The sequence below is a fragment of the Brienomyrus brachyistius genome, chromosome 7 (genome assembly GCF_023856365.1).
Source record: "Brienomyrus brachyistius isolate T26 chromosome 7, BBRACH_0.4, whole genome shotgun sequence".
Taxonomy (NCBI): domain Eukaryota; kingdom Metazoa; phylum Chordata; class Actinopteri; order Osteoglossiformes; family Mormyridae; genus Brienomyrus; species Brienomyrus brachyistius.
The window spans coordinates 10,273,924-10,299,287 of record NC_064539.1 but is presented as its reverse complement, the minus strand read 5'-3'; the positions used below and the strand labels follow the sequence as shown (position 1 = coordinate 10,299,287).

The 25,364-nt window shown below is 41.6% G+C and overlaps 1 protein-coding gene across 3 annotated transcripts in view; it reads right to left on the bottom strand.

The window, feature by feature from the left end:
- The window catches only part of csgalnact1a (chondroitin sulfate N-acetylgalactosaminyltransferase 1a), a 45,578-nt gene that overhangs the window by 5,752 nt on the left and 14,462 nt on the right, over positions 1-25,364 (bottom strand). For 2 of the 3 annotated variants that reach the window (XM_049018829.1, XM_049018827.1), the window contains exons 2-4: positions 20,938-22,645; positions 17,717-17,933; positions 6,639-6,740 (exon numbers count right to left, since the gene is read on the bottom strand). In XM_049018829.1, the coding sequence (XP_048874786.1) occupies positions 6,639-6,740; positions 17,717-17,933; positions 20,938-21,580 (962 nt within the window). In that variant the 5' untranslated portion in view covers positions 21,581-22,645. The remainder of the gene's footprint in view (positions 1-6,638; positions 6,741-17,716; positions 17,934-20,937; positions 22,646-25,364) is intronic. The other variant, XM_049018830.1, reaches the window with a different exon arrangement.

Below are 25,364 nucleotides of genomic sequence, written 5' to 3'. Positions count from 1 at the left end.
CTCAATTAAATAGCACTCAGCTTCTATTACAGAAGGAATAGAAAAAAAAACCTGTATTAAGTGTCTTGCATTTTTTCTGAAATTCAGAGCCTGGATGTCTATGACTCAGTCTAACTATAATGAACAAAAAGTGTTCATCAACAACTAGGTGTTGAAGGTGAGAGAATGATTTGGACAACTATCCTACATAAGAGGGGAAGAGGCATCATTATAACAGACACGTTTTTAGAGGGGATGGAGTTAGATGAACTGACAGATACTGTACATCTGAGATCACTCATGAGATGTGCAACAAAACACTGCTCATTTAATGAAGTGACCCTCGATGATGTCGAGTCTGTTTTCACGTGGCAGGATGTCTGATAAGAAAATGCTCACATTCCATATTGAATGTTGTTTTCCATAGTATGTTTCCCGCTAAAACATTCCACATAAATTGACCTTCACAAATGATCTTACTGGTATGTTATATTCAAACATGCACTATGTTTGTTTGTTTCTTTTAGCCCGTAACGTTAAGCCTTAGAGAGCTGTACGAGTTACAGGACACATGGTGCGGCCTGGTTCACCATCTGGCACTCTGCAGTTATGGTTCATGCCGCGGTGCTGCCTAGGCGTAGCGTAGCACGCAGATCAAAGCGAGAGGCCATGCTGAGAAGGGGCCCTTATGACAGCTATTTGCAAAGGAATGAGTTAATGAGCTACACCAGACTCGTGTTTAAAGTTCCTTAAAGTTCCCACACGGTCAGGTGAAATAGCTACCGAGACTGGCCTGTGTTGTTTGGGTACGCATGTCGTGTGCATAGACAGTTTTCTGTTTTTTTTTTTAATTATTAATTTATTCATTAATTTGTAGAGATGAGAGTCAACACTTGAAGCTGGAATCCATATTTTAGGAACTTTCAGGCAAAATTTCCTTGCTTTAAACATTTTAAGGTGGCTAACAAAGCTTATTTTAAAAATCTCTTCAAACTAATTGCTGATTACAAATTTAAACTAATGATAGGCAGCTCTTATGCATAATACTGAACATGCTCCTTTAATATCAAATATACTCAATCACACACTTTTTAAAAAAAAAAAAAAATCTACAGTTACAGTGCCAGTGTTCCTGGGGACTGTCACATGATCACAGACAAGACAGGGAAGCTGAACCTGCATTAAGGTTTTTACAAAGGTGTTAACAGCAAGCCTACTTCAGATTATGTGGTAGGTTATCAGAAGCTTTCCCCGTATCTTAAACTAGAAATCAAACATAGCGAAAATACAAGTGCAACCTGGATGCAAGTGCAATGATCTGGAAAAGGCCCATTCAAAGGCATGATGTGAGAATGTCAGTGTCTTGAGACCAAACCCAGCATTCACGGGCCTTTGGACCTGCCTACTTCAGCACTTTATTATTACATTATATGCACTGTAATTACTGTGTCGTGACCTGCTGCAAGGAATCTGGACATCATGCTGTACTGCAGCCATCCTGGAACAAAGCGGCAGGACAGACACCTGGTCTGACCTCTTTCCCACACAATTTTATGCTAAAACCGAGATGAGATCAGCCATGAGATCAAAGACCAAGGCTTTGATGTTGCTGGTCACTTTTTTCCCTGCTCAGTTGTGGAGAACTGCAGGGAGAGAGAGACTGAGAAACAGACAGATCCTGCCTTGTGAGGAGCAGCAGACAATGACACCACAGCTATCATATCTGAACCCGCCCCCCATGGGTGTTATTCAGAACTCTTGTCAGGCACTAACACCATATTCTTGGTGGCACTGGAGAGCAAAGCCAGGGCTGCGAATCAGAACTAGAATTTAGTTCTATGCATATGAATCCAAAGACGGAACCTAGAATCCAGCCATACAGACATCAGCATGAAATGCGCCACATCCAAGTTGTAGTTTACTGAATTGAAGGGAAGGGTTTTCCTATTCAAAACTTTAAAACTGTGATTCAAATTATATTTTATGTAAGTCTTGTCATGATGAAAACCTAAAAAGTCTGTTTGTTAATATACATTTTATTTACTTTTTATAGTATTTCATGGTTGGAGGCACCTCAAACTTAGTATTATTCTTGTGACGTTGAACAATTTAAATGTCTGACATTTTTCATTACCAAGGGACAGGAATATAATGGCAATCAGTTGTTTAAAAATACCAAAGCTGTGAAAAGAAAGACAGTCTGAACATTAAAGTAATTGAAGGCAACAGATATTTTAAAGGTTTATTTGCCTGATTTTCACTGCGCTGAACACCACTATTCTGATGATAAATATACCAATATTTCTATATATTTTCCATTTTTCCATATACCTGTAAGCCCACAGGGCTACTGTGTTTAACGTTTCACTTACAAATTGCACTATTTTATGTATTTTCTTCAAAACAGAGATGATGATCTTTGAAAATGTCAACCACCACACAGTGGTTCACGGCATATCGTCATTTCAAGAAAATGTACTGCTTTGGTGTAAACATGAGTGAACGACGTGTTAAATATGAGGCCAAAGCAGCTTTTTAATGCTTAATATTACAAGAATTTTGAACATAACAGTTAATGGATCGGTTAGGCTCTGAAAGTTCTGCCCCAATTTTCCGTAAGTCCTGATATATTTATTGCATGATTTTGAATAATGTAATGTCTATAGATGGACTTCAATACAGAAGTGGCTGTATCTTTACTATAAATAATTTTTATTATTATTTTATTCTTCACTTATTTTTTCACAATGTATGCTTAATAATCACAACTGACTAATATGGTAGATTACATGGCGGTCGGGTGTGATCTGATGAAAATATGTACGATGTGCCTTTAACGCTGTAAAAGATGCAACAGATAACTGTGGCCTTGAGGTTTTTAACAGAGATAGGACGGACTCAGTCACACCCTTGCAAAACTCGGCACACACATTCACACAAGCACTGCAAGCTCTGCAAGCTAAGAATGTTATACAAAAACAGAAAACAATATAATTGCCCAGAAGTAACTGAGGGATTTGGAGGAATTTGATCTTGCCAGTGTGTAGGAGTTGGAAAGGTTAATTAACTGAGGTGTAGTCAGTGTGCAACCTGCACTATAGCAGCAGGTGCAGCCAGGCAAAAGCAAACGACTGCTGCATGCTTCGCTATCTCCACTCCCTGCAGCATGACCCCTGAACACGATCGCTTTGCGCTGCCAGTTGGACGGCGATTAAACTCATCCGCCTTTCATGCTCACTGCAGATGCAGGTCTCGAAATGTGAGACTCCATCATGAAGAACAGAGGGCCGGACCCAGCACAGAGAGGGCCAGAGACAGCACAGAGAGGGCGGAGCCAACACAGAGAGGGTGGAGCCAACACAGAGAGGGCCGGAGCCAGCACAGAGAGGGCGGAGCAAACATAGAGAGGGTGGAGCCAACACAGAGAGGGCCGGAGCCAGCACAGAGAGGGCGGAGCCAACACAGAGAAATACCATCCTCCCATGGGAGCCTTCAGGATCCATTATCAGCGAATCTATTCATCCTCATAGTACACAGGGGCAAACAGTCACTCAACAGAGGCAATACAGGCAATGGAAACACAATCCAAATTGGACTGTGATTTTAACAAATGTTGAAAATATTTGGAAACTTCTTAGAACAAAATACATAGATAGCAAATACTCATTAACAGAATTAAGTGCTTGTATACAGTAAAGTATATCACTGACACTTCCAGAACAGTATAAGTGAGAGTCATCCTATTATGCTGGAAGTATTTTCTCTACCGATATCATCTTAGCTCATAACCTGTTAGGGAAATGATAAGGCTTAAGTAAAAAGAGAGACTGGGAAGGGGAAGGAAAGAGCATATTCCTGAGGTCGTAAGAAAAGGAAAACATGTGGTGAATGTAGCCACAGGGAATAAGTCAAAGGCAACGTAAAAAAAAGAGCTGAAAAGCAAATTCTTTAAAGCAGTAAATAATACTTCCAATTCAGTTCAGTCCGTTGCCTCAATTAAAGAAATGAGGACTTTAGCAATTTATATACAAAAGAGCATGTTAATAAACTATAAATTTTCCCCAAAATTGGTCCTAGCAGCAGAAATGGAGATGAATGGGTCCCTTGGAGTGAACATTCCTGTAAACACAGACCCGAGTGTGATGACAGCCCGGACACGAGGCCTTTTTATGCAGCTGCTAGAATGTTTTTTTCCCCCATTTATTATTAAAAGAAAAGCTGTGTTTTGGTAAACAGAGAACTTTGACAGCCATAACCGCAAAGCAAAAAGACACGGTTCATTTTCATAAAAATTTATGTTGGTGTAAAACTACAGTTTTATGTCAGTCAAAACTGTGCCCACACAGCCATTCCTCAAGTCATCCCAGTATTTCCAGTTACCATCCAATACATTCATGGATTTGTTTAACCCGACCACCAGCACCTCTGATCTGGCTAATCAGTATCTCATGAAGTTAATTACCTCATTAAATGAACACGAATACACAGAATGGCTGCAGTTCCCCTGAGGAGAGGTTTGGGGTCTGAAGCAGTGTTAATCCAAGAAACCAGTAACCAGTAACTTCCAGGAAACCAGTAGCTTTTTGGAGAACAGAAGAAACATGACATTTGTATAGCATTAAGCAAATGCCCATTTAAAATGTGAGCCAATTTAAGTGCGCCCTTAAACGTCAATCACACTGTTTGGTCTGCATGTAAATTTCTGCTTCAGTAGTGCTTCTTAGATATTTAAAGTCCTCTGTAAAGGAGACTATGCTTTGCATTCTTTTAGTATGGATGCACAATTGTACCATTGCCCAGTAAGAGTCCCCACAATTCAATATCCTTCAGCTGTCAGTATAATTTACCCAGGCATCAGCTTTACATGTATACAGCATAAGTCAGGAAAGAGACTCTCCACATACATGTAAGTCGCTGTAAATGAGTAAAAGGCAGCCTTGCTGCACATTAGAGAGAAAAGGGTGCTTGTTAGCAAAGTTTAAGCTGGCTTTTTTAAGCCAGATAACCTGGATTGCCTGCTCGCCTCATCCTGAGGGTTGTAATAAAATCACTTTCAGTCCTTGTGTCTGGTAAGAGGTTTATACAATTCATCAACACCAATTGAACTTTATTCAGTGTTTGGAAAGAATGCAGGCTTAATCCTTGACCTGAAAGCACCAGTAATAATGTACATTTGCACTGCTTAAATTATGCTGTTTTCCATTATATGTAGCTACTGAGATTCTGTGCACTACCATTAGAAACAAATGCTGTAATATTTCTAGACTGAGACTGTATACTGTGGTATTTCTGGTAAGTGACTGAATAGTATGAAAGGATAAATGCAGTAAAATGGAAAAACAAGTTGAAAGAATCTCTCTGTAAATTCAGAAAACGCAGCCCACGGTATGACTGTGTCAGACTATTACTCACTGTTTACGCAGTGCCGTCAACATCAGCGAGGGCTGCGTGTTATTCCGAACTGGGTTTTAGGGTAATTGCATTTTGAATAATTGTAATACAGTGCATGATTTTGCATAAATCCTGATTAAGGTGCTTTGAATGGCCACTTAAATGAATCCCTAAAAGCAACTGCCGAGGCGTTCTGCAGTGGTAGGACACAGCAACTGGCATCATTCCAGTATAAGGGAGGGCGTTTGTATGGGGGGGGGGGGGGATTGGTTAAGTTGCATGGGCGTCTCAGCAGGCTGCAGCACAAGCATCTGCCTCAGTCTCAATAAAATCAGCCTGGGCACCGGCACATAGTTACAGCATTTAGTTACGTCGATTAGCACTGCGATGTAAACAACAGACAAAAAAAATGTAAGCTGAAATACTCAGAAGAAAACAAAAGCAGCATTCTTTTAATATTGCTCTGAATGGAAAACTCCATTAGCTTAATCAGCTCTTAAATACAAATAAATGGAATATCTGACCCCATGAATATTCTTGCTGCAATCCTTCTGGCTGCCCCTAGCAGCAAGCACTGTGTGCCTGTTTTATGGACCCATAATACTGAACCCTAAAGTGCTTCAGAACAGCTCATCTGAACAAGGTACTTGTACACGGAGTAAGAGTGAGTAGTGAGTACTACACTGAGTAATACACTGAATATTCTTGGAAAACGATCAGAACAGCAGAGATTCTGAAAAGATACTGAACAGCAGAGATAAATCTATCAACAGTGATGTTGTTATATTCTTACTGATTCCAGTGGGAGTTATCTCTAGGTACAGGCTGCAGTCTTAAATTCACCAGATAGGCACAGAAAGCAGAAATCATTCTAACAAGAGTGAACTGCGAAGGACACTTAGCTACACAACAACAGTCTTTAAGAAAGCCTGAGCCCTCTTGCCCTCCTCAATGAGTCTGGCCCAGATTAAAAAGCAGTTTAATTTTCAACACTGATGCAGGTGAATGGACACTGCCCACTGCAAAGGCTTGCATTGTTTAAGGGAACTGGTATTTTCAAATGTCAGAATGATACATCACTCTTTTTCTCGGTTTAAGTCTATGCCTGGAATAGTAATATGTCTGGTATTGGAATGAATTTTCACTCTGAAGCAGAACCAAACTTTGAGGTTAGAAGCCAGAAGCTGACACATGCCATGACGCCCCCCCCGAGCTTCTCCACCTGGAAGCACCAGCACAGTCGGATTCTTTAGAGATGGATCTCTTACTTGGATGTGTTTTCCAGGATTCCCTTCACCTCGCTCACTTGATCCTTGCCGAAGTACACCACGGTAAGGTGGACCCTTCCATCCTGACGAATGCACACCTCCCTGAAACACACCGGGAAATGATCAGGCTTCATCTCTATACAGATATCCCACGTATGCCAGATGTAGCTCAAAGCCACTTTGCCAACAGCTATCAGTGCTTCCAAGATTCACACGTTTCACTTCTCTGAGCGTATTGGACTGGGGGGGCAGATTTGCGGCCTTTTAAAGGGTTGTTAGGAAATGCTTCACAGACTCCTCTATTTAGGGCTGAGAACAGTGATGTTTTTTCTCTAAGGAAAGACTTTTATCATGAAGTTCTGAAACGGAATAATAAGCGTTTCATAGCTATATACATTTTCCAAACGAATTCTCATTACATCCAGTGAAAAGTACAACTACTAATCTTGTTATTTGTCTGATCAAATTATGTAATTATTTAAAGCGATTTTTCAGCATTCAGAATTACATGATATGAAAATCATGGTCATAATATGGGTAGGACCCTGTCCAGGATAAGCAGATGGAAACAGAATGGATGGATATTAATAAAAGGAAATAGCTGTACTTTACCATGTAAAATGTTATTTATAAAACTCAGTGTATGTCTTGCCATGGGTGTTATCTGTCCTTAGATGTCCTGTTGTACCATCTACATACTGGAAACTAAACAAGATCTCCACTGATCTAAATCATTAAATATGAACCATAGGCATAATTAATATGAATCTATCAAATGTATGAAACAAAAGCTAAACAAAGTTCACATATGAAAAATGTAATACATTGTTTAAAACTTATTCTCCAATATATTGTCACTCATGATACACAACATCAGAATAATATTGTATATAATTATATATCCTTTTATAAAATATGGGACAATACTTTATTACATCTGATAAAAATTAAACATATTTTATACCAGTTTGTTTTATATAATACAAATAATCTGTCAAGTTAAAAATGAGATGGATCATAAATCCCACCAAAAAAGTTTTGTATTAAATCAATTATTGCTAAACAAATTGCTTGTGTGTTTTTGCCTCAATCATATCATTGTTTATTGTAAAACTGAGCACAAGCTTCTGTTACCGTAGTAACAATCATTGATTTCAGATGCTGGATCTCTGCCCTCATTGGTGGTTCTAAATTTTTGATATTAATCATGGAAAGCAAGGCCTTTTCTTTCCTAAGTACAATGAAATTACTTTTGCCTGAGGCTACACAGACAAAAAAAAAACAATTCTACTTTTTAAATTACACTGTCAGCCTAATTTTAATTCACCATATGTCAGGAAAAGTTATGGAAAATATTAGTCTGTGTCTACAAGAGTGCATACAAAAAGCAGAAAGTGAGATTGCTTGACCCTTTGATGTTAAGCATAAAAGATGCATACTAACCACAGACCTAAAGCAATAAGGAGAAGAAGAATCTCCCACTTTGAATAGATGGCCAGCTAGAAGAAAGTTTCATCAGAGAAAGTGGAGATGACCACAGTTATTGATCAGCTGTCAGAGAAGGAAGGAAATGAGAAGTTGTGCTATGGCAGGGTGCTGTCCTGCCTCAGACAGCATAATTACTCCTCAGTGTCAAGCTATAGTTAATGTAGAACTCCTATCGCTTTGTCGCCATGCTTTGCATCGAGTTATTTCACCCATTTTGCCATCATGCTGAAGCAATAAATGACAGTGGAATGTAAGCACATTAGCTTGTAGCTTACTGTGAGAAACAAAGGAAAAGCAATGTGCACTCTTTTTTAGTACCATCATTTTATAATATTGTTGTTAATAAATCTTCTTAAGGAGCAGTGAACCGCAAAACTGAAAAAGGTATGTTGTGGAGGGGCTTTATTGCTATCTACCCATCTACATTGTTCTACTGGGAGTGGCCTAGTTTTGGAGATATCAGCCACAGAAATGCCGGGTTTCTCTCCAATATAATGGGACTGAATGGCATTCTTTCTGTGGTGATTAAAGTGGCAAAAACATACATTTTAAAAATTCAACAGCAATGTCTCTTAACAGAAATCTTGACCCGGTTACTCATGATAATCCACAGACTTTGTAGTGAGCAGTTTAATGTAGGAACTATTTTCTTCTACCGGAGTTCATGCACCAATCATATCACTGCACAGAAAATACAAGCACAAGCACCCCAGCGATATCTGGGAATCAGTACCTTATAACAGTGGAGAGGTTTATGTGCCTCTTTAAAAACACTAGGGGAGATTAAGAACATAAGTCTAAGCAGAACAAAATTAAACAAGGCACAAGCAGGGTAGACCTAAACTAAGGACACAAAACAAAGACAAAAACAGGAGTAAAGGAAAACAGTAATCCAATAAATATCAAAAGCAAGGTAAAAACTCATGACTAGAGGGGTTCAGCCTCCAAGGCCACCCACTCAACCCATTTAGCTACATGGTGGCCTGGGGAGCAGGGAAACGCATTAGGGGCTAAAGGGTTAACCCTTAGGGTTTATTAAAGTTCCCAATTTTCTGTGCTTGCTGATTGTAATTTACTCCACCAGTTATTTGTTGTCCTGTGTCTTAGCTAATTGGCTGTTTTTGGTCATGTTCCACACTTGCCCCTTGTAAGCCCTAGATTTAAGTGGATGTCCTCATACTGTTCTTTTGTCTGTCATTGTAGTTGTTACCATGTGTTAGTAGCTAGTTCTGCTGTCTGTTTTTCTCTGTTCCCTAACTGTGTCTCTTTGTGGCTAATTTTAGTTTAGTTCTTATCTGTCCTGTTTTGTTTGGTCCTTTTCATTTCTGGTCCCCCCCTTTGTGTTCTTTTTGTTAATAAATCCCTTTTTGTTGGAGCCGTTCCATGGATCGTCGCTCTTTTCTCTCGTTTGCCATGCCCTGCTGTTAAACCTGGTCATGGGACAGGCTGTGCCTGTCCATACTTATGCCCGGAACATCAGTTCAGAGTATCCAGCCTTTTTGGAGACCTTGGTTGGGATACTGGTATGTGCCTCCTCTGGGGATTCCATTGTTCTGCTGGAGGAATTTTAACACTCACATGGGTAATGACAGTGAAATGTGGAAGGGTGTGATTGGGAGAAATGGCATGCTTGATCTGAACCGCAGCTATTTATTATTTCTGTTTGCAAACACCGTGGTCAAGCACAAGGATGTTCATAAGTGCACCTGGCACCAGAATACCCTGAGCCATAGATTAATGATTGATTTTTTTTAGTCATATCATCAGACCTGCAACCATGTCTTGAACACTCAGGTAAACACCATCTGGTGGTGAGTTGGATCAGATGGTGGGGAAAAATACCAGACAAACACGGTAGATCCAAAAATACAGTAAGGGTGGGCTGGGAGCATCTGGCAGAACTCCTCTTATATTCTGAGGGAGGCTGGAGACACCGAGTCAGAGTGGGCTACGTTGCTGAGCTGGCTGTGCCGAGTTGTGGCTGAAAGGTTGTCGGTGTCCATCTTACCAGCAGTCCCAGAACCCGGTGATGAAGGGAACCATCATGTTGACGAAAGCAGTCTTTTGAGCTTAGTTAGCTTGTTGGACTCTGGAGGCAGCTGACAGGTTCCAGGAGGACAAGTCCAGTGAGGCTTTAGCAATTGTAGAAGCAAAAACATTGTGTGAGAAGAGTTCAGTGGGGCCATGGTAAATGATTTTTAGTTGACCTCGAAGAAATTCTGGCAAACCGTCCTGTGAATTAAGAAGGGGTTGCAGGGCTTTGCCTATGCTGTTTCCAGCAGGGGTGGAGTGCTGTTGATCTCAACTGGGGATATAGTCAGATTGTAGGAGGAGCACGTCAAGAACCTCCTGAATCCTGCTGATGCACCTTCCTGGGAGGAAGTCAGAGTACTTGGTGGAAGACTCACCCATAACTAGGGCTTCAGCCACTGAGGTAGTTAAAAAGCTCTTCAGTGGAAAAGTTCTGGGAGTGCATGAGATTTGCCCTGAGTTCCTTAAGGCTCACACTGCTGTTAGCTTGTCTTGGCTAATGTCGGGGATAATGCCAGTGGACTGGGAGACTGGGGTAGTGGCCCCCATCTTTAAATAACATGGGTCCGGAGAGTATGTTCCAACTTTAGGAGACCACACTCCTCAGCATCCCTGAGAAGGTCTATGCCAAGGTCCTAGAATGAGGATTTGTCTGATGGCCAAATGACGGATCCAGCAGGAACAATGTGGATTTTGTCCAAGTCATGGAACATTGAAGGATACTGAAGGGTTCGTGGCAGTTTGCCCAACCAGTGTACATGTGTGCTGTGGACTTGGAAAAGGTATATGACCGTATTCCGTGGGGGTCTTGTTGGGAGTGCTTTGGGGTCATGGGGTGCCAAGCTGGCTGTTCAGGACTTTAGGGACCTGAATAACTAGAGAGAGTGCTTGGTTCCCATTGCCAGCAGTAAGTTAGGCTCATTCCCAGTGGGTGTTGGATTCTGCCACGGCTGCCCTTTGTCACTAATTTTGTTCAGAATTTTTATGGATTGAATGTCTAGCTGCAGTAAAGGGGTGGAGGGTGTCCAGTTCAGTGACCTCAGAATCGCATCTTTGATTTTGCAGATGATGTGCTGTTGGCTTCATCAAGCTGTCACCTGCAGCAGGCACCGGGGTGGTTTGCAGCTGAGTGTGAAGCAGTCAGGATGAGGATCAGCACTTCAAAGTCGGAGGTCATGGTTCTCAACCAGATAAGAGTGGATCCTCCAGATTCGGTATAAGATACTGCCTCAAGTGGAACAGGAGATTGACAGGTGGATTGGTGCAGTGTCAGCAGTTATATAGCCATTGTTCCAGTCTATCATGATGAAGAGAGAGTTGGCGGAAATGAGCTTCCTTCTCAGAGTGTTTGGGCTAACTGTTAGAGACGGGGAGCTGGAGCATCTGTTTAGGATGCCTCCTAAACATCTTCATGGGGAGGTGCTTCGAGCATGCCCAAAAGGGAGGAGGCCCCACGGCAGACCCAGGACATGCTGGAGAGATAACATCTTTTAGCTTGCCTGGGAACACATTGGTGTCCCTCTGAAGGGAGGTAGGTGGAGGAAGTGGCTAGGGAGAGGTTTCTCCCCTGACCTGGACACAGATGAGTGGGGGAAGATCGATGGATGGATTTCAGGTACCATATTATGCTGTATAAGAATTTATGTGACCATGATCCCTTCCGTGTCATGTGGGACTGCTAGTGCTGTGACATTTATTTTATGAAGGCATAAAATAAAACTGATTTTCACCTCATTGCTTTACAGCAGTGCACTGCGACGGTAATGTGTAATGATCCAAAGTTAGAAAACTTCTGTTCATATTGGCATTGATTGACTCAGAAATGGAAAACATAGGTAGGTGTGAAGGGGTGGGCAAATGCAACAGAGCAATGTGTAGAGAGCCAAGAATAAATTGTGCCTCAGGGTTTTATGTCCCCATGCAGAGCAGCATGGCGTATAGAGATCCGCTGGACCGCTGGAATCTCAAAGCCGAGTCAGCCGCCCAAACATTTCTGAATGCTGAGCATAAGCAAATTTATCTTAACGGGGGTCTGAGTCAAAGGATCCATTGATTCTCAAATCTAATTCTCATTAGAATTCATCTGAATTCTTATGAAAGTTCATCGCAGTACATCAAATAAAATATTGTTCATGAAAAGTTTGAAAAAGCATAGTTTATTGCAGCTAATCACCAATGAATTGGCTATGATTAATTTTACCTTTAGCTTGGCAGTACTATTTAAAGGGAAGGTGTGAAAGTAAGAACATAACCGATTGCTATACTCTCAATTTATAGTCCATCAGAGCCTTTGATGCTGTCATTGTGTCTTTGCTTGAAAGTGTGTATGTCCACCCTGTTGCTGTCACAGGTTCAACTACTAAAAACACATCCTGATGATCCATAACAAGTCTGTCAGGATGGTTTGGGAATGAATAGGATGGAGATGGTCCATGAGGATGTAAAAAGCTCAGTCTCAGCTCTCCAGTGCTGGGCATAGTTTCTTCAACACACCCTAGCCACCAATCATCATCATATGCAGCCACAACATAACCTTTGATGCTTGCAAAGTCGAGTGATTCCCTAAGTGTGCACTTATACTGGGCCGATTTGCACACGTCACTCACCTCTGATGAATGCAGGGCATTTATTAGCCTTATTTACTAGCCATGTGGGTCTTTTCAGTAGTACAGGTGGCAAGTACAGGTGTCTGCAATGACATCAATGAAGCTTCCATTAAATTTCATTGTAGCATATTTGTAACCCTAATTAATGTTATTGCTTACACCTGTGCTTGTTATACTATTTCATGTCAGTTTGGCTGCCATTAAAAAGGCCCATTAGTGATATGGAACCACGTGACACTACCTTTAAGTCAAGATATCTCAGCAACACCTTAAAAACCAAAGACCAAGTTTTCTGGAGATGTTCATGACATTATGATCTAGCTTTAGTAAAAATTGAACAATTTTGAAATACAGGTTTTCTTGTTATTGAATTTTAAATACTTTTGTCAGTTTTTACGTAATAATTATTCAAATGGGGATGGCATATTATTTGTTCAATCTATAGAGCTGGACAATAGCTTTAAAACAATATAAGGACCATTTCTGTGCAGCTTACATTAAGGTAAATATAGCCAGTCAGAGTCATAGACCCCCCCCCCCCCCAAAAAAAAAAAAAAAAGTTAAAATATTTGTTTGCTTAAATCTCCCTCAATATTGATCCCAGACACGCCCAATTTCAGTTTCAGGAGTTACTCATGTGACCAAATCAGCATGCGAAGTTTCCTTGGAATCCGTGACGATGAGGTCTGAAAGTGTGATGGTCTGGCATGGAATGACCCATGTCCAAATTGGCCATAGGTGCGCATGTGTGAGTGACTGGTGTGTGAGTGTGCCCTGTGATTGGTCGGCCCCCCCTCCTAGGTTGTTCCCTGCCTTGCACCCATAGGCTCCAGACCCCTGTGACCCTCAATAGGACAAGCGGTTTCAGTTTGATGGATGTTTTGTAGTGCATCATATAACATTCTAACAATCTGCTTAACATTTGAAAGATTAACTGAATTACCTGGATTTAAAGGTTTATAAAAATCAGGATGGAAAATGCTTGCCTTTAAGTGCTGTTTCTGTATCATAAACTTGGCATAGAGGTGGTTGTTAAAACACTTCAAAGCATACCTCTCTGCTACTCTAAGTACATATTTAACCTGTGATGTACGTGCTCCAACAAATATACATTGTGTGTATGTCAGTTGTGCTATATATTTTTTAACATACCTAAACATCCATAATCCATAATCAGTAGAGGCCGGTCCCAGGAAGCCCTGGGCACATGACACCCTGGGTGGGATGCCAGTCCATCACAGGGCACATGCTGACACTGAGAGCCTCCAATTGCCTTAACCACAGGTGTTTTGGACTGTGAGAGAAAACCCACACAAACATGGGTCAAACATGCAGGAAGTAGGCCTATATAGCAGGGACAGGTAACCCTGCTCCTGCAGTGCTGGTATCCAGCAGGTTTTCTGTCCTATCTGGTCTCTGGTTAACCACACCTGAGCTCAGGCAAATAGTAACTCTGGTGAGAGTTGAGATTCAATCGCTCTAACCACATTCGAAGGTGGTCTCCAATTAGCCTCAGCATGTTTTTGGACTGTGGGGGGAAACCGGAGTACCCGGGGGAAACCCCACGACGACATGGGGAGAACATGCAAACTCCACACACATGTGACCCAGGCGGAGACTTGAACCCGGGTCCCAGAGGTGTGAGGCAACAGTGCTAACCACTGCACCACCATGCCACCCCCATGTAACATAATTAACAATAAAAAAAGAAATGTTTACAGTTGTTCTTCTGTGAGAAATCAATGTCTTCTAATGAGCTGCATGTGCAAATATTTAAATGAATCAATCTGCATGTAAAGTGTAAACATTTAAAAAGTGCTCACTGAATATTTCAGTTTTTTCTTTTTTTATCCTGCAGTTTCACCTCTCTGTCGAGATAATCAAACAGATCCTCAAAGATACAGAACTGTGTATATCTTCCAAATCTCCACCAATCAAAAAGATTCCTTCCTCTTATCAGTCGTAATTTAAATTTGCAGAATTCGTATGATTTATTTATAGCGTGCACTGAAAGCATCTGTTAAGTTGGCTTTTCTGCACAATAAGTACTAACTGGTGCAATATTCAGCACTGCATAAGTGAAGCAAAAACAGAATAATTATGATGTTTAAGAAAGCCAGCTTGTCAATACTATCCATTACAGAATTTATTTAGTGCTACCATACCTGCAATGAAATCTAATTTTCTATCTGATTCCCTGTCTCCAAAAACATGGCTACTAAGTTTGTGTGTGTGTGTATGTATATGTATATATATATATATATATATATATATATATATATATATATATATATATATATATATATATATATATATATATATAGACACACACACACACACACACATACACACACACACACAAACTGCTAATATATTTATAATCCTCGTCAGCTAGATATCCTTCAACATATCTGGATACATTTCCAGTACAATTTTGAGTGAGACAAGCAGGAAGGAAGGAAGGGCTGGATCACTGTCGGACTAGGTGCCGTTAAAGACACAGTAAATGTCTAAACGCAAATATTCCCAGGGACAGACAGCTGGCGCCTCGCGCTGCAGTCACGCAGAGAATGGCTGCAGTCCCTGTGTGAAATTCCAGATTCCTCAATGCAGCACATTTTGATGAAGAGATGCAGAATTTACCACGCCTGTGAAAGATATAGTTTACAATGAACTGTCAGTGCAGTGAAGAAACAGCATCTTTATAAAGTAAACCAAAAAGAAAATACATATTGTTCAGCTATTTTTGGTTGCGTATTTCCCCGTGTACTGCAATTCAAACATTATTATAATTTTCACTGCTAATAAAGCAATTGCTACTAAAACTAATAATTACTAATTATTACCAATGAAACTGAATTGCCATTAAGCAACTCACACTGTAACCTTTTTTAATAAAAGCAACACTGCTCAGTGTGAGACTGTGTGCAGATATTCAAGTATTGCATGACTAACATATTTATTTGGCAGGGAAGGATTCTTAAACAAGCTTGAATTGCAAACTGTAAAATAAATCACATGTATTAAGAGCCTAAAATATGTCTTAACCAAAGCTATAAACCTGTAATTTCTATCAGAGTATTTACAGTCAGTGTTAAATAAAGAAAAACATTTAACAATAATACTTTTCCTCCATGCAATTTTCATGCATAGCCAAAAGCTGTAGCTAAGAGAAATCAGAAACATTGACATTTGGATAAATCATTTTCTGACTGAAATTTAATGCATTTAAATTAATAAAACCTTGTCAGGAGACAGATACTGATGACAATTAAAACTGTATTTTACAGAATATGGAGCCATCATTCTATTGTAACCCCAATCTTTCTGCATTGCTTTCCATGTTGCTTTCAGAGACAATATATTAGACAGATTTACAGTGAGACTAAAAATTTATCAAGACAAACACCTGCTGCCACTAAAACCTTTGACAGTTACATCTTGTTACTGTGCATGTGCTGTGTTCTCTTATCCAGGGCAACCATACCGCCCCTTAGCTTGATTGTATAGGGCAGGGGTGCCCAACTCCAGTCGTGGAGGGCCTGAGCCCTGTATAGCTTAGTTCTTTCCCTGTTCCACCATAAATGATTCGGCTCAAGAGCTGTGTGGTAATTAGCACAATTTGAATCAGGTGTGTTAAATGAGGGGAAACCTAAAAATGTGCAGGGCTCCGGCCCCCCAGGACTGGAGTTGGGTACCCCTGCTATAGGGTTTCAAATCATGAAACTAATGGCCTCCCATTCATGAAAACTCCAATACAAGTTTACAAGCTTCTGGCTTAACTACAATTGATCAAGGCATTTCGTAACAGTGTAGGATTAATACAAAGCCCTTTTCCCAAGCTAGTTAAGCTGGTAAGAATTTTAGCTATCAAAGCCACTGTTCAGTAAATAGTTGTGAAGTGAGACTTTGATCACTAGCTGGAGTACAACATGGTCTAGCTTAGCGGTGCGAAGCTAATTCCTGCCCAGCTGAATGTACTACATTTTTGTGTGCATCATCTGCAGTACCGGCTGCAATAAGGTAAAAAGTAACCTTGTCTTTTGTGTCATAATTCCTCTCTAAATGCTTTATCTATACCATTTGCCAAAATTCCCCATAATTTAAATGAATCAAGTTTCTCTAAATGATGTGTGTTCATTACAGTGCAGTGTACACTCCTGGTGTCAAAATGTCTGTAATATTTAAGCATTATAAAACCCACAACTTCTACAGATTAATTTCCATAAATCTGTTTCCTTATCTACTGATTAGCCTGCCATTTTTCATTCAGTGTTATAAATTACACAATTAATTTACAGGTTTACATAAATATCCTGTTTGGACCATTACCGTCTGGCAAGCAGCACAGGGCAATTAGATCCTGGACAAACAGAATAAGACACTCTATCTCCCTAAGCTGAGTTGTCCATCTCCCCTCCCCACTCTGCAAACAGATCAATGTGTCGCTTCTCAGGAAATACTGTAAATATTATACATTGTAAATACAAATGCAAAGACTACAACACAAAACTGTAATTTATTTCACTGCGTATTTATAGAATCCCCTGCGTAAGTTGTTTACTGCTTCCTATATGCCTATTTTCATATCTCCATTTTGATAACCTATACATATTTTTTTACATTTTACATTCTTTGAGAGAGCTACAAAAGGGAGAGATGTCAAAGAAATGTTATATGGCAGTAGAATGACATTGTCTTATCTTATAGATATTGCAAACTACATCACGGTCATTAGAAAATGGGAAAATTTGACTGGAAGAGTAAAAGAATTGTTGTTACTTTCACTGGAGAATTCAAGTAAATTCTACCAAATCTAATCTAACTGAAAGAAATCGAGTCTCGAGCATTAAGCACCAGCTGAGACTGATATGATATCAGAAACAAAAGTGATTTTGTCAGGTTACTGCAACGAGGATTATAGGAAGTGATTGAGGAGGGATCGCGTTCTACCTGAAGTTGTGCATGAACTGTCGGAACTTGTCTGCCCGCTTGGCCAGCGGCACGATGATATTGATAAGCGTGTAGGCCGTGTCCACCATCTCATTTTTCACTTTCATCAGCGGACCGAACGGGCGGAAGAACACCAGTCTTCTGAACTCGTGGCTCTGGTCACGCCTGAAGGTGAACTCATACAGCGTGCCCTTGTCCTTCTCGGTCCGGGAGATCCCTGCCAAGACAGCCATTACTATTTTAAGGCATTCTTCCCACCGTGCAAGTTGAAAATGTAACATTTTATATATAGCAATGCATGTTGTAACCAAACGACTATCTACCTTTATACCTCTATAGTCAAAATACATTTTTCATTAAATAAGATGTACTCGCTAATAAAAATATACATTTGAGCAATGAGACATAAAGGAGTATATAATCAGCTTTGTAATAAAAAGGTCACTGCGACTTGAAGTCACATATTTAAAAAAAAAAATAATCGCTGTTCATAAATGGTCTTGGGAAACAGGAACTAGTTGTTTGCAAGACAATGATTCCTTAGTGAACATTATGCATAATCTAACCACATGGAAACTGCCAGGTGGTCTGGTGCCAGAACTGAAAGCGACCGGAAGGCTGATGTTGCCCTTTTGCAGCTACAGCTGAGGCATAAAAAGGACGATATTCCTCTATGGTGTTTCTGAAGAGAGATAGAAGCAATCAGAACGGGAGGGCGACATCATTCAAGGCTGCGTAAAAAAAGGCACCTTAACTGCGAGAGATGATGAGAAAACAGTAGTCACTATAAATGTGTCGTTTTTACATCCACGCGGATTCGAGGACACGCATCCTACAAGCGACGTTGCATTTCTGTAGTGCTTTATCGCTCAGGCATAAGTGCATATTTTTAACTGAAAATATAAATTCTGTAGTGTTGTAGTTTTTTTCCCCCATGGAATGCCTAATGAGAAGTGCAAGTTTTTTAGAAGTGGGCTACAGATTTTTCCATTGAGTGGATAGTGTTCGGTTTTGATGTATTACTTGCTTAGAGCAAAAAATACTGCATTTTAATTTAAATGGGACATGGTCCAAAAATCTAATTTTGATTCAAACAGGAAACCTGTGAATCCTCCAGTGTCCCTGCTGCATTCCGAAGGGCTGAAAGAGCCACTCAGCAGCGAGTCACAGTAGATACGGCAGTAAGTGTAATCTCTGAAGTCTTGAATGACTCATTTTTGAGGCATGACTGCAAGCTTCCATTTCCACAGCAAACAGTCAAAGCTGAACGCCAGTATCAACATCCATCAAGTCTGCGGGCATCGAATCACATGTGAGTAAAGCACAAGGAGACAGTGCTCAGAGAGTATGAGGTTCACTGATCCCTGGCGCGCTGGCCATCCATTGAGCTGAACTTCAAGTACCATGAAAATAAAACAACTTAATGGGACAGGCCTATTTCCATGGCAATGAGAGAGGAAACGAGGGCATCCGAAGCCCCATCCGAAGATATTTCAGGGCCCACAGCCATAAAGGCAACTCAAGATGGCTCTCCAACAGATTAGCTACCAGAGTGCCTTCAGACAGCAGACAAATTGTGATATTAGCAACTGTATTTTGTAGCTCTTATTTGAAACACGACGACACTTCATGAGGGAGCATTTTCATTCAGACCAAATTTTCAACTAGAATTATTTTTGTTAAATAATACTAGGTTTATAATAATTATAAAAAAAATGCAAATACTTGCTAAAATAATGAATGGTTATATATAATAAAACCACAAAAATAACACCAGTGGCCAAAATTGTGAAAATTTACATCCATCCATTTTCCAAACCGCTTATCCTACTGGGTCGCAGGGGGTCCGGAGTCTATCCTGGAAGCAATGGGCACGAGGCAGGGAACAACCCAGGACGGGGGGCCAGCCCATCGCAGGGCACATTCACACACCAGTCACTAACGCATGCACTCCTACGGGCAATTTAGCAAGTCTAATTAGCCTCAGCATATTTTTGGACTGTGGGGGGAAACCGGAGTACCCGGAGGAAACCCCACGACGACATGGGGAGAACATGTAAACTCCACACACATGTGACCCAGGCGGAGACTCGAACCCGGGTCCCAGAGGTGTGAGGCAACAGTGCTAACCACTGCATCACCATGCCGCCCCTGAAAGTTTACAATTTTTAGAAATTTAATAACTTTATTGAACTGTTGCTCCAGATACTTATGTAATCGTGTAATATATGATATTTGTAACATTCTTTGATTGTTTATAAACATTTTTCACCAGTATCCATGTAGTAATTTTGAAAATGTAATTTAAAAAAATGCTAGGTTTCCACAACTCTGGCCCCCAATGTATATGGGCATATGGATATAAGTGAGGGTGCTGGCATGTGAATGTGGGTTATTTTCCTTGTCCCCATCTTGTGGATCTATTTTTATTACATATTTATTTCCCTTCTGTACACCATGCCCAAGCTCTGTATATAATCGATTATAGTATGTTTCGCCCAGTATTGCACATAAACGCTATTATAAACTGTGCCTTGACTGATAGCCTGACCATTCAGATGAAACAGAGGGTTCAGTATCTCAGATTCTCCTATGGGACTAAACAGCTGCGCTCATTTCCTGCACAACGATCATCACAGACCATCTGACACATGCTACCCAGAAGCCTGCAAAACACCGTACTGTCTTATGTGAGTGAGACTGACACATTTCCTTTCCTGATGAAGGAGTCCAAAAAATATTACCTGTGACATTTTCATTAATAAGGAGTGAAAAAGGAAGACCTGAAGACGGAACATAGAAGCAAACAATATAACACGTTTTATTTTTCAATATTAAAACTGATGTTCTTCTGGATGGTAGTAACACGATCTAATGGCCCAAAACTGACATAATGGTAAACAGGCAGCAGTGATGTGCACAGACTTATCGAGGGGCAGGTATCCAAACAGGGAGGTGTGGCCATCAGGTACATTTTCCTGGCCGGATGGGGGGTCAGTCCATCTAGGTAAATTTTTGCATTTGTGAGTGTAGGTGACCCTCGGGAGACTTTGCCTAGTTGTCGTCAGTTAAAAAAGGGCACATAGAACATGAATGGAGTGGGGGGCACTTTCAATTGGTCAGGCAAAAGGGCCAGGTGCTAAATATAATTGTATAAATATAACCCCTAATTGTAATGATGTGTACAATTATACTGTACAATGAGGTGATGTTTAACAAACCTTCCACGAAGTCTGCTGTTGAGTAGGCCTTGTGTTGCAGGAGGTTGCCACCCTCCCTGGGAGAGTTCAGGACCTGCACAGCCATCTCTATGGTTTCGCTAAGCTCATCACGGCGGTCCTTGCGAACAGGCTTCTCCTCCGGGTGCCGGGTGAGGCCCATCTCCAGCTGGTAGACCTTCTGCAGGGAGAAGCTCTCGAAGGGTACCACGGCGTATTCACTGGGCAGCCTGGTGCCCTGGTGGACCTCGGCCCGGTTCAGCTGGCTCCGGAAGAACTCCTGGAGGTCGGCATGGCTCCACTCTGACGTGCTGTCCAGGAGGCCCACCGGGGACGCCCCAGCTGCACGCTCACGCGAGTCCTGCATGCTTCTAAGCTGCTCGCTACGCTCCTGTAGCGCCTCCTTCAGCTGGGAGATCTGCTTCTTCAGGCTGTTCACGTAGTGGCGGTGCTGCTCTTCTCGCTCCTGCAGCAGCGCCTGAAAGCCCTCCTTGCCTGTAGGGCCATTGGACCGGGGCAGCAGCACCTGGGGCTCATCGGACCATGGGCTGCAGGCTAGCGTGTAGAGCAGGGACAGGCAGCAGCACACCACCACCAGCGCCAGGGCCAGGCGGGACACCCAGGTGACCAGTCCCCTCCTCAACATGGTGCGCGACTGCTACATCAGGACCACTGCACACATGCTGCTGGGGGTGGAGGAGGATGCCGCATGGCAGGGATGAGGCTGAAGCAGCTCCTGCTCACATCTACAGCCAGGCACTGATTCCAGCTAATCATCAAATGCAAAATAAATATATTTCTAAGGAAGCTTTATCTGAAAATTAAAAAAAGATAAAAAAAAGATAGTCTCAGGCCCCCATTAAGTCACGCTAAATTTAGTAAAATCATGGTCAATAAATCATCAATGTGTGTTTCGGCCAGACAGTATGGATTCTGTTTATCCAGAATCCTCCAGGGCCGTGTAATGAGGCTTTACAGTATTTATTTCTGGCTGTCACTACTGGCTCCGTTACACTCCTGACGAAACATTCTCTCCCTCTCTACAGCCGCACTCTACAGCACCCTTAGTGATCCCAGCTGTTTAGGGTTCCCTCCTGACTCAGTGATAGTTCTCCAGTCACAGTCCTTGGATCTGTCAGTCACGTCCTGTCAGGTTACCGAAAACGCCCGTCCGTCATCTGAGCCAGCGGTAGCGAAGGGCTTGCCAGGCTTCGACAGGGCAGGAGGTTTGTTTGGCCGAACTGCTCGATATTTCGGCTCGTTTTTAATAAGGGGTGACACACCAAAGGGGACACGCTCTCAGAAAGTGGCTATTCCGACCACTAAAGAACTCATGTGACCCCAACTGAAAACCGGCAACATCAGCATACTATTCCGCTCTACGGTTAAAATAAATGCTCAAACAAATGCTATTTTAGTAGTATTTTCCAGTGAATGATCTTCATTGTTGTATATATTTACACAGACTGAAAAAAGTATATATATATATATATATATATATATACGGCTCTTTGACTTATTAATAACAACATTATGAGATTCCTATGTTAAGCTGGAGTGCTCCAGTATTGACTGTTTCTTAATAAATAATTAACATTTGTCTGCAGTCTCTGGTGCATTCGGTAAATGGCACATGGCACTTTGAGAATTTAAACTGATATCTGAACGGTCCTTTCAGGGGCGGCATCATTGCTTCCGTCTTGAACAGGGTCTGAAACAAAAGAAAGAAAGAAAGAAAGAAAGAAAGAAAGAGAGCAGTTACGCAATGCTTAAGGACTTGAACAGAGACTCCTGGCATCCCAGAGTAAATAGATATATTTCATAAGCCTGACAGGTACTTCCAGTGTCGTCTAACTACCCATGCTAGTGTAATATTTCAGGCTCTTTTATTATTTTAGGTTAGGTCAGTTAGTGTGTCGTTCTAACACCTGATACAATTGAAGTAGTTCAATTGCAGAGATTTATTATGCATTCACTACAATGCATGTTCTTTTAGGTATTTTTGGACAAAAGTGTCTTAAAACGATCACTGGTAAATTCTATAAAAGCAACAATGTTGTCTAAACTAAAATGTAACCAAAAAACATAACTTGTTTAGGAAACACTGTGGAAGTCAAGGCTATACGTCAATTTTAAGTGCCAGACCTCTGGAACAATTTTCAAAGCCATTTAGTGAGTGTTGGCCTCCGGCAAGGGTGACTCTCGTCTCCACTCCTGTTTGCGATTTTCCTGGACACGATATCAAAGCACAGCCGTAATTTTAAGGGCCTCCGGTAATGGGGAGCTACAGGACATTCCGGCTATTTCAGATGATGCCGTGCTCTTGGCCTCACCCGACATGTGTGGTGTTCCAACACAGAGAGGTTAATGGAGAAGAAGACTTATATTTTGATAAACCCCTGGTGGTGGGCTTTTATCTGTTGTTCCGGTCAATATGTACATTGATACTGTGCCACGAGGGGCGCAGTTCACTTCCCGCCGGTAGCAGAGGTGGATGGCTCGTGTAGGGTTTTTGTTTGGTTCGTAAATAAAAGAGATATCTTTCTTTCTACCAGTTCTGCGTCTTGTGTCCTTCCAGTTGTCTGCTTAAAATTAATTCCGAACATAGTTGTGCTTAATACACGACAACATGGACCTACAGCACGTATTTGCGCAATACAATGTCGTGTGTAAAGCGACAGGCTGACAATTAGCGCCGTGAGGCTATGGTGCTCTCTAGGAAACGACAATGATCGATCATTTCAGGAAAGGGAGGAGTCTGCCTTTAGCAATGGAGTTTAAGCACTTCAGGATCTCGTTCATGAATGATGGTAATAGAGAACATGGGATTGAGAAGCAGATCGGTTTGGTTGCAGCAATGTTGCAGGGACTGAGGAGGTACATAGTGATCATACAGGAGCTGGATGAGGTTTGTGGTTTCCTGGTGAATGTCCCTGACCTCACATATAGTCGTGAGCAATGAGTAATGACCAAAAGAACAAGGCCACAAGTACAAATGGCTAGAATGAGATTTCTCCTCAGGCTTCTGTGCTGCTCCTTTGGACTAAGACTGGATTGGGCATCACATAAAGATACCAGCTGGACGTCTCATGCTTAGAGGACCCAGGACAGACTGTAGGGGTTACATCTATCTCAGCAGGTTGCCACTGCAACCCTCACTGCAACCTAAAGGTGATGATGACCTCCAAAGGGCCGATGAACGCTCACAGCTGCAGCGAACTGCAAAAGCCTGCAGCAACGTTTTTTTTTTTTTGTAAGAGCCTGTAGTTCAAGGACTCGTACAACTGCGGCAGGATGTGGAATCATGACTGCAAGCTGAATCATGAGTGAGAAAAAGCACATTCACACACCATTAAATATTATGGCATTGGTATTATGTAGACATAAATTTTAGTTTTGGACTTAAAGCAAAATTTGCTTAAAGTCGCGAAAAGAGAAGAAACACGAAAACAGTGAAAGAGAAGAAGGCAGGTGAGGAGGGTGAGGAGGGTGAGGAGGGTGAGTATGGCATGCGTCTCCATGCATCGCACACACCATGACTGCCAAGGCTTGCCAGACAGGTAGCTGGGGTCGCACCTGTCCGTTGGCTACGCATCTGTGGCGCACTGCAGCTGGCTATGCAGAATTCATTATGACATCAGCTGGGTTTCATCTCACTGCGTTGAGCGTCCTGGGCCCTGCAGTGATGCCAGTCCAATCCAGCACAGACACAACCCGCTACGTAAAATGCTGAACGATGCATGAGATCCAGAAGCCTAATAGCTAAAAAATACACGACTAGTCTGCCGGTACATTTTCAGGTTTAAATTCCACTCCTGTTCTGTGTCCATGGGGACCCCTTCCTAGGACACAACTTTTGGTGAACGAATGACTCTAAACTGCCCTTATTGAGTGTGTGCCCTCATATTGTGGCAATAACATGTTGTGATGTGAATTAAGGCAAAGAAAATACAAAACAACTGAATACTGCTGTCAAGCATAAACTAAGACCAAGGAAGCGGAAGAACGTTCATTAACAGATGTGTAGAGATAATCATACTATTGATAAGTTCAGTGTGGCCATTTAACCTTGGTATGTTGCTACGCAACAATAACATCCTTGACTGACCAATACAGCTCTAATTTAATGAGGTATACAAATAATTTGGATCTGATCTTATATATACACAGTGCATAGTACTCTCTCCCTGTATGGTTGGGGGTTTGCATCCAACCCTCCTCCTGGAGTCCAAAGACATGCAGTTATTTAAATTGGCATCCCAAAATGTGCTATTGTGGGTAAGCACATTTGTGCTCTGTCATCAACTAGTATCCCTTTAAGGGTGTTCCCCTGCCTTGTGCCTTATGTTGCAGGCTCAACATGACCCTGTACTAGATAAATGGTTAGCATATGGATGGACGGCCTTCTTTTCAAAAAGCAGACTAGAAAA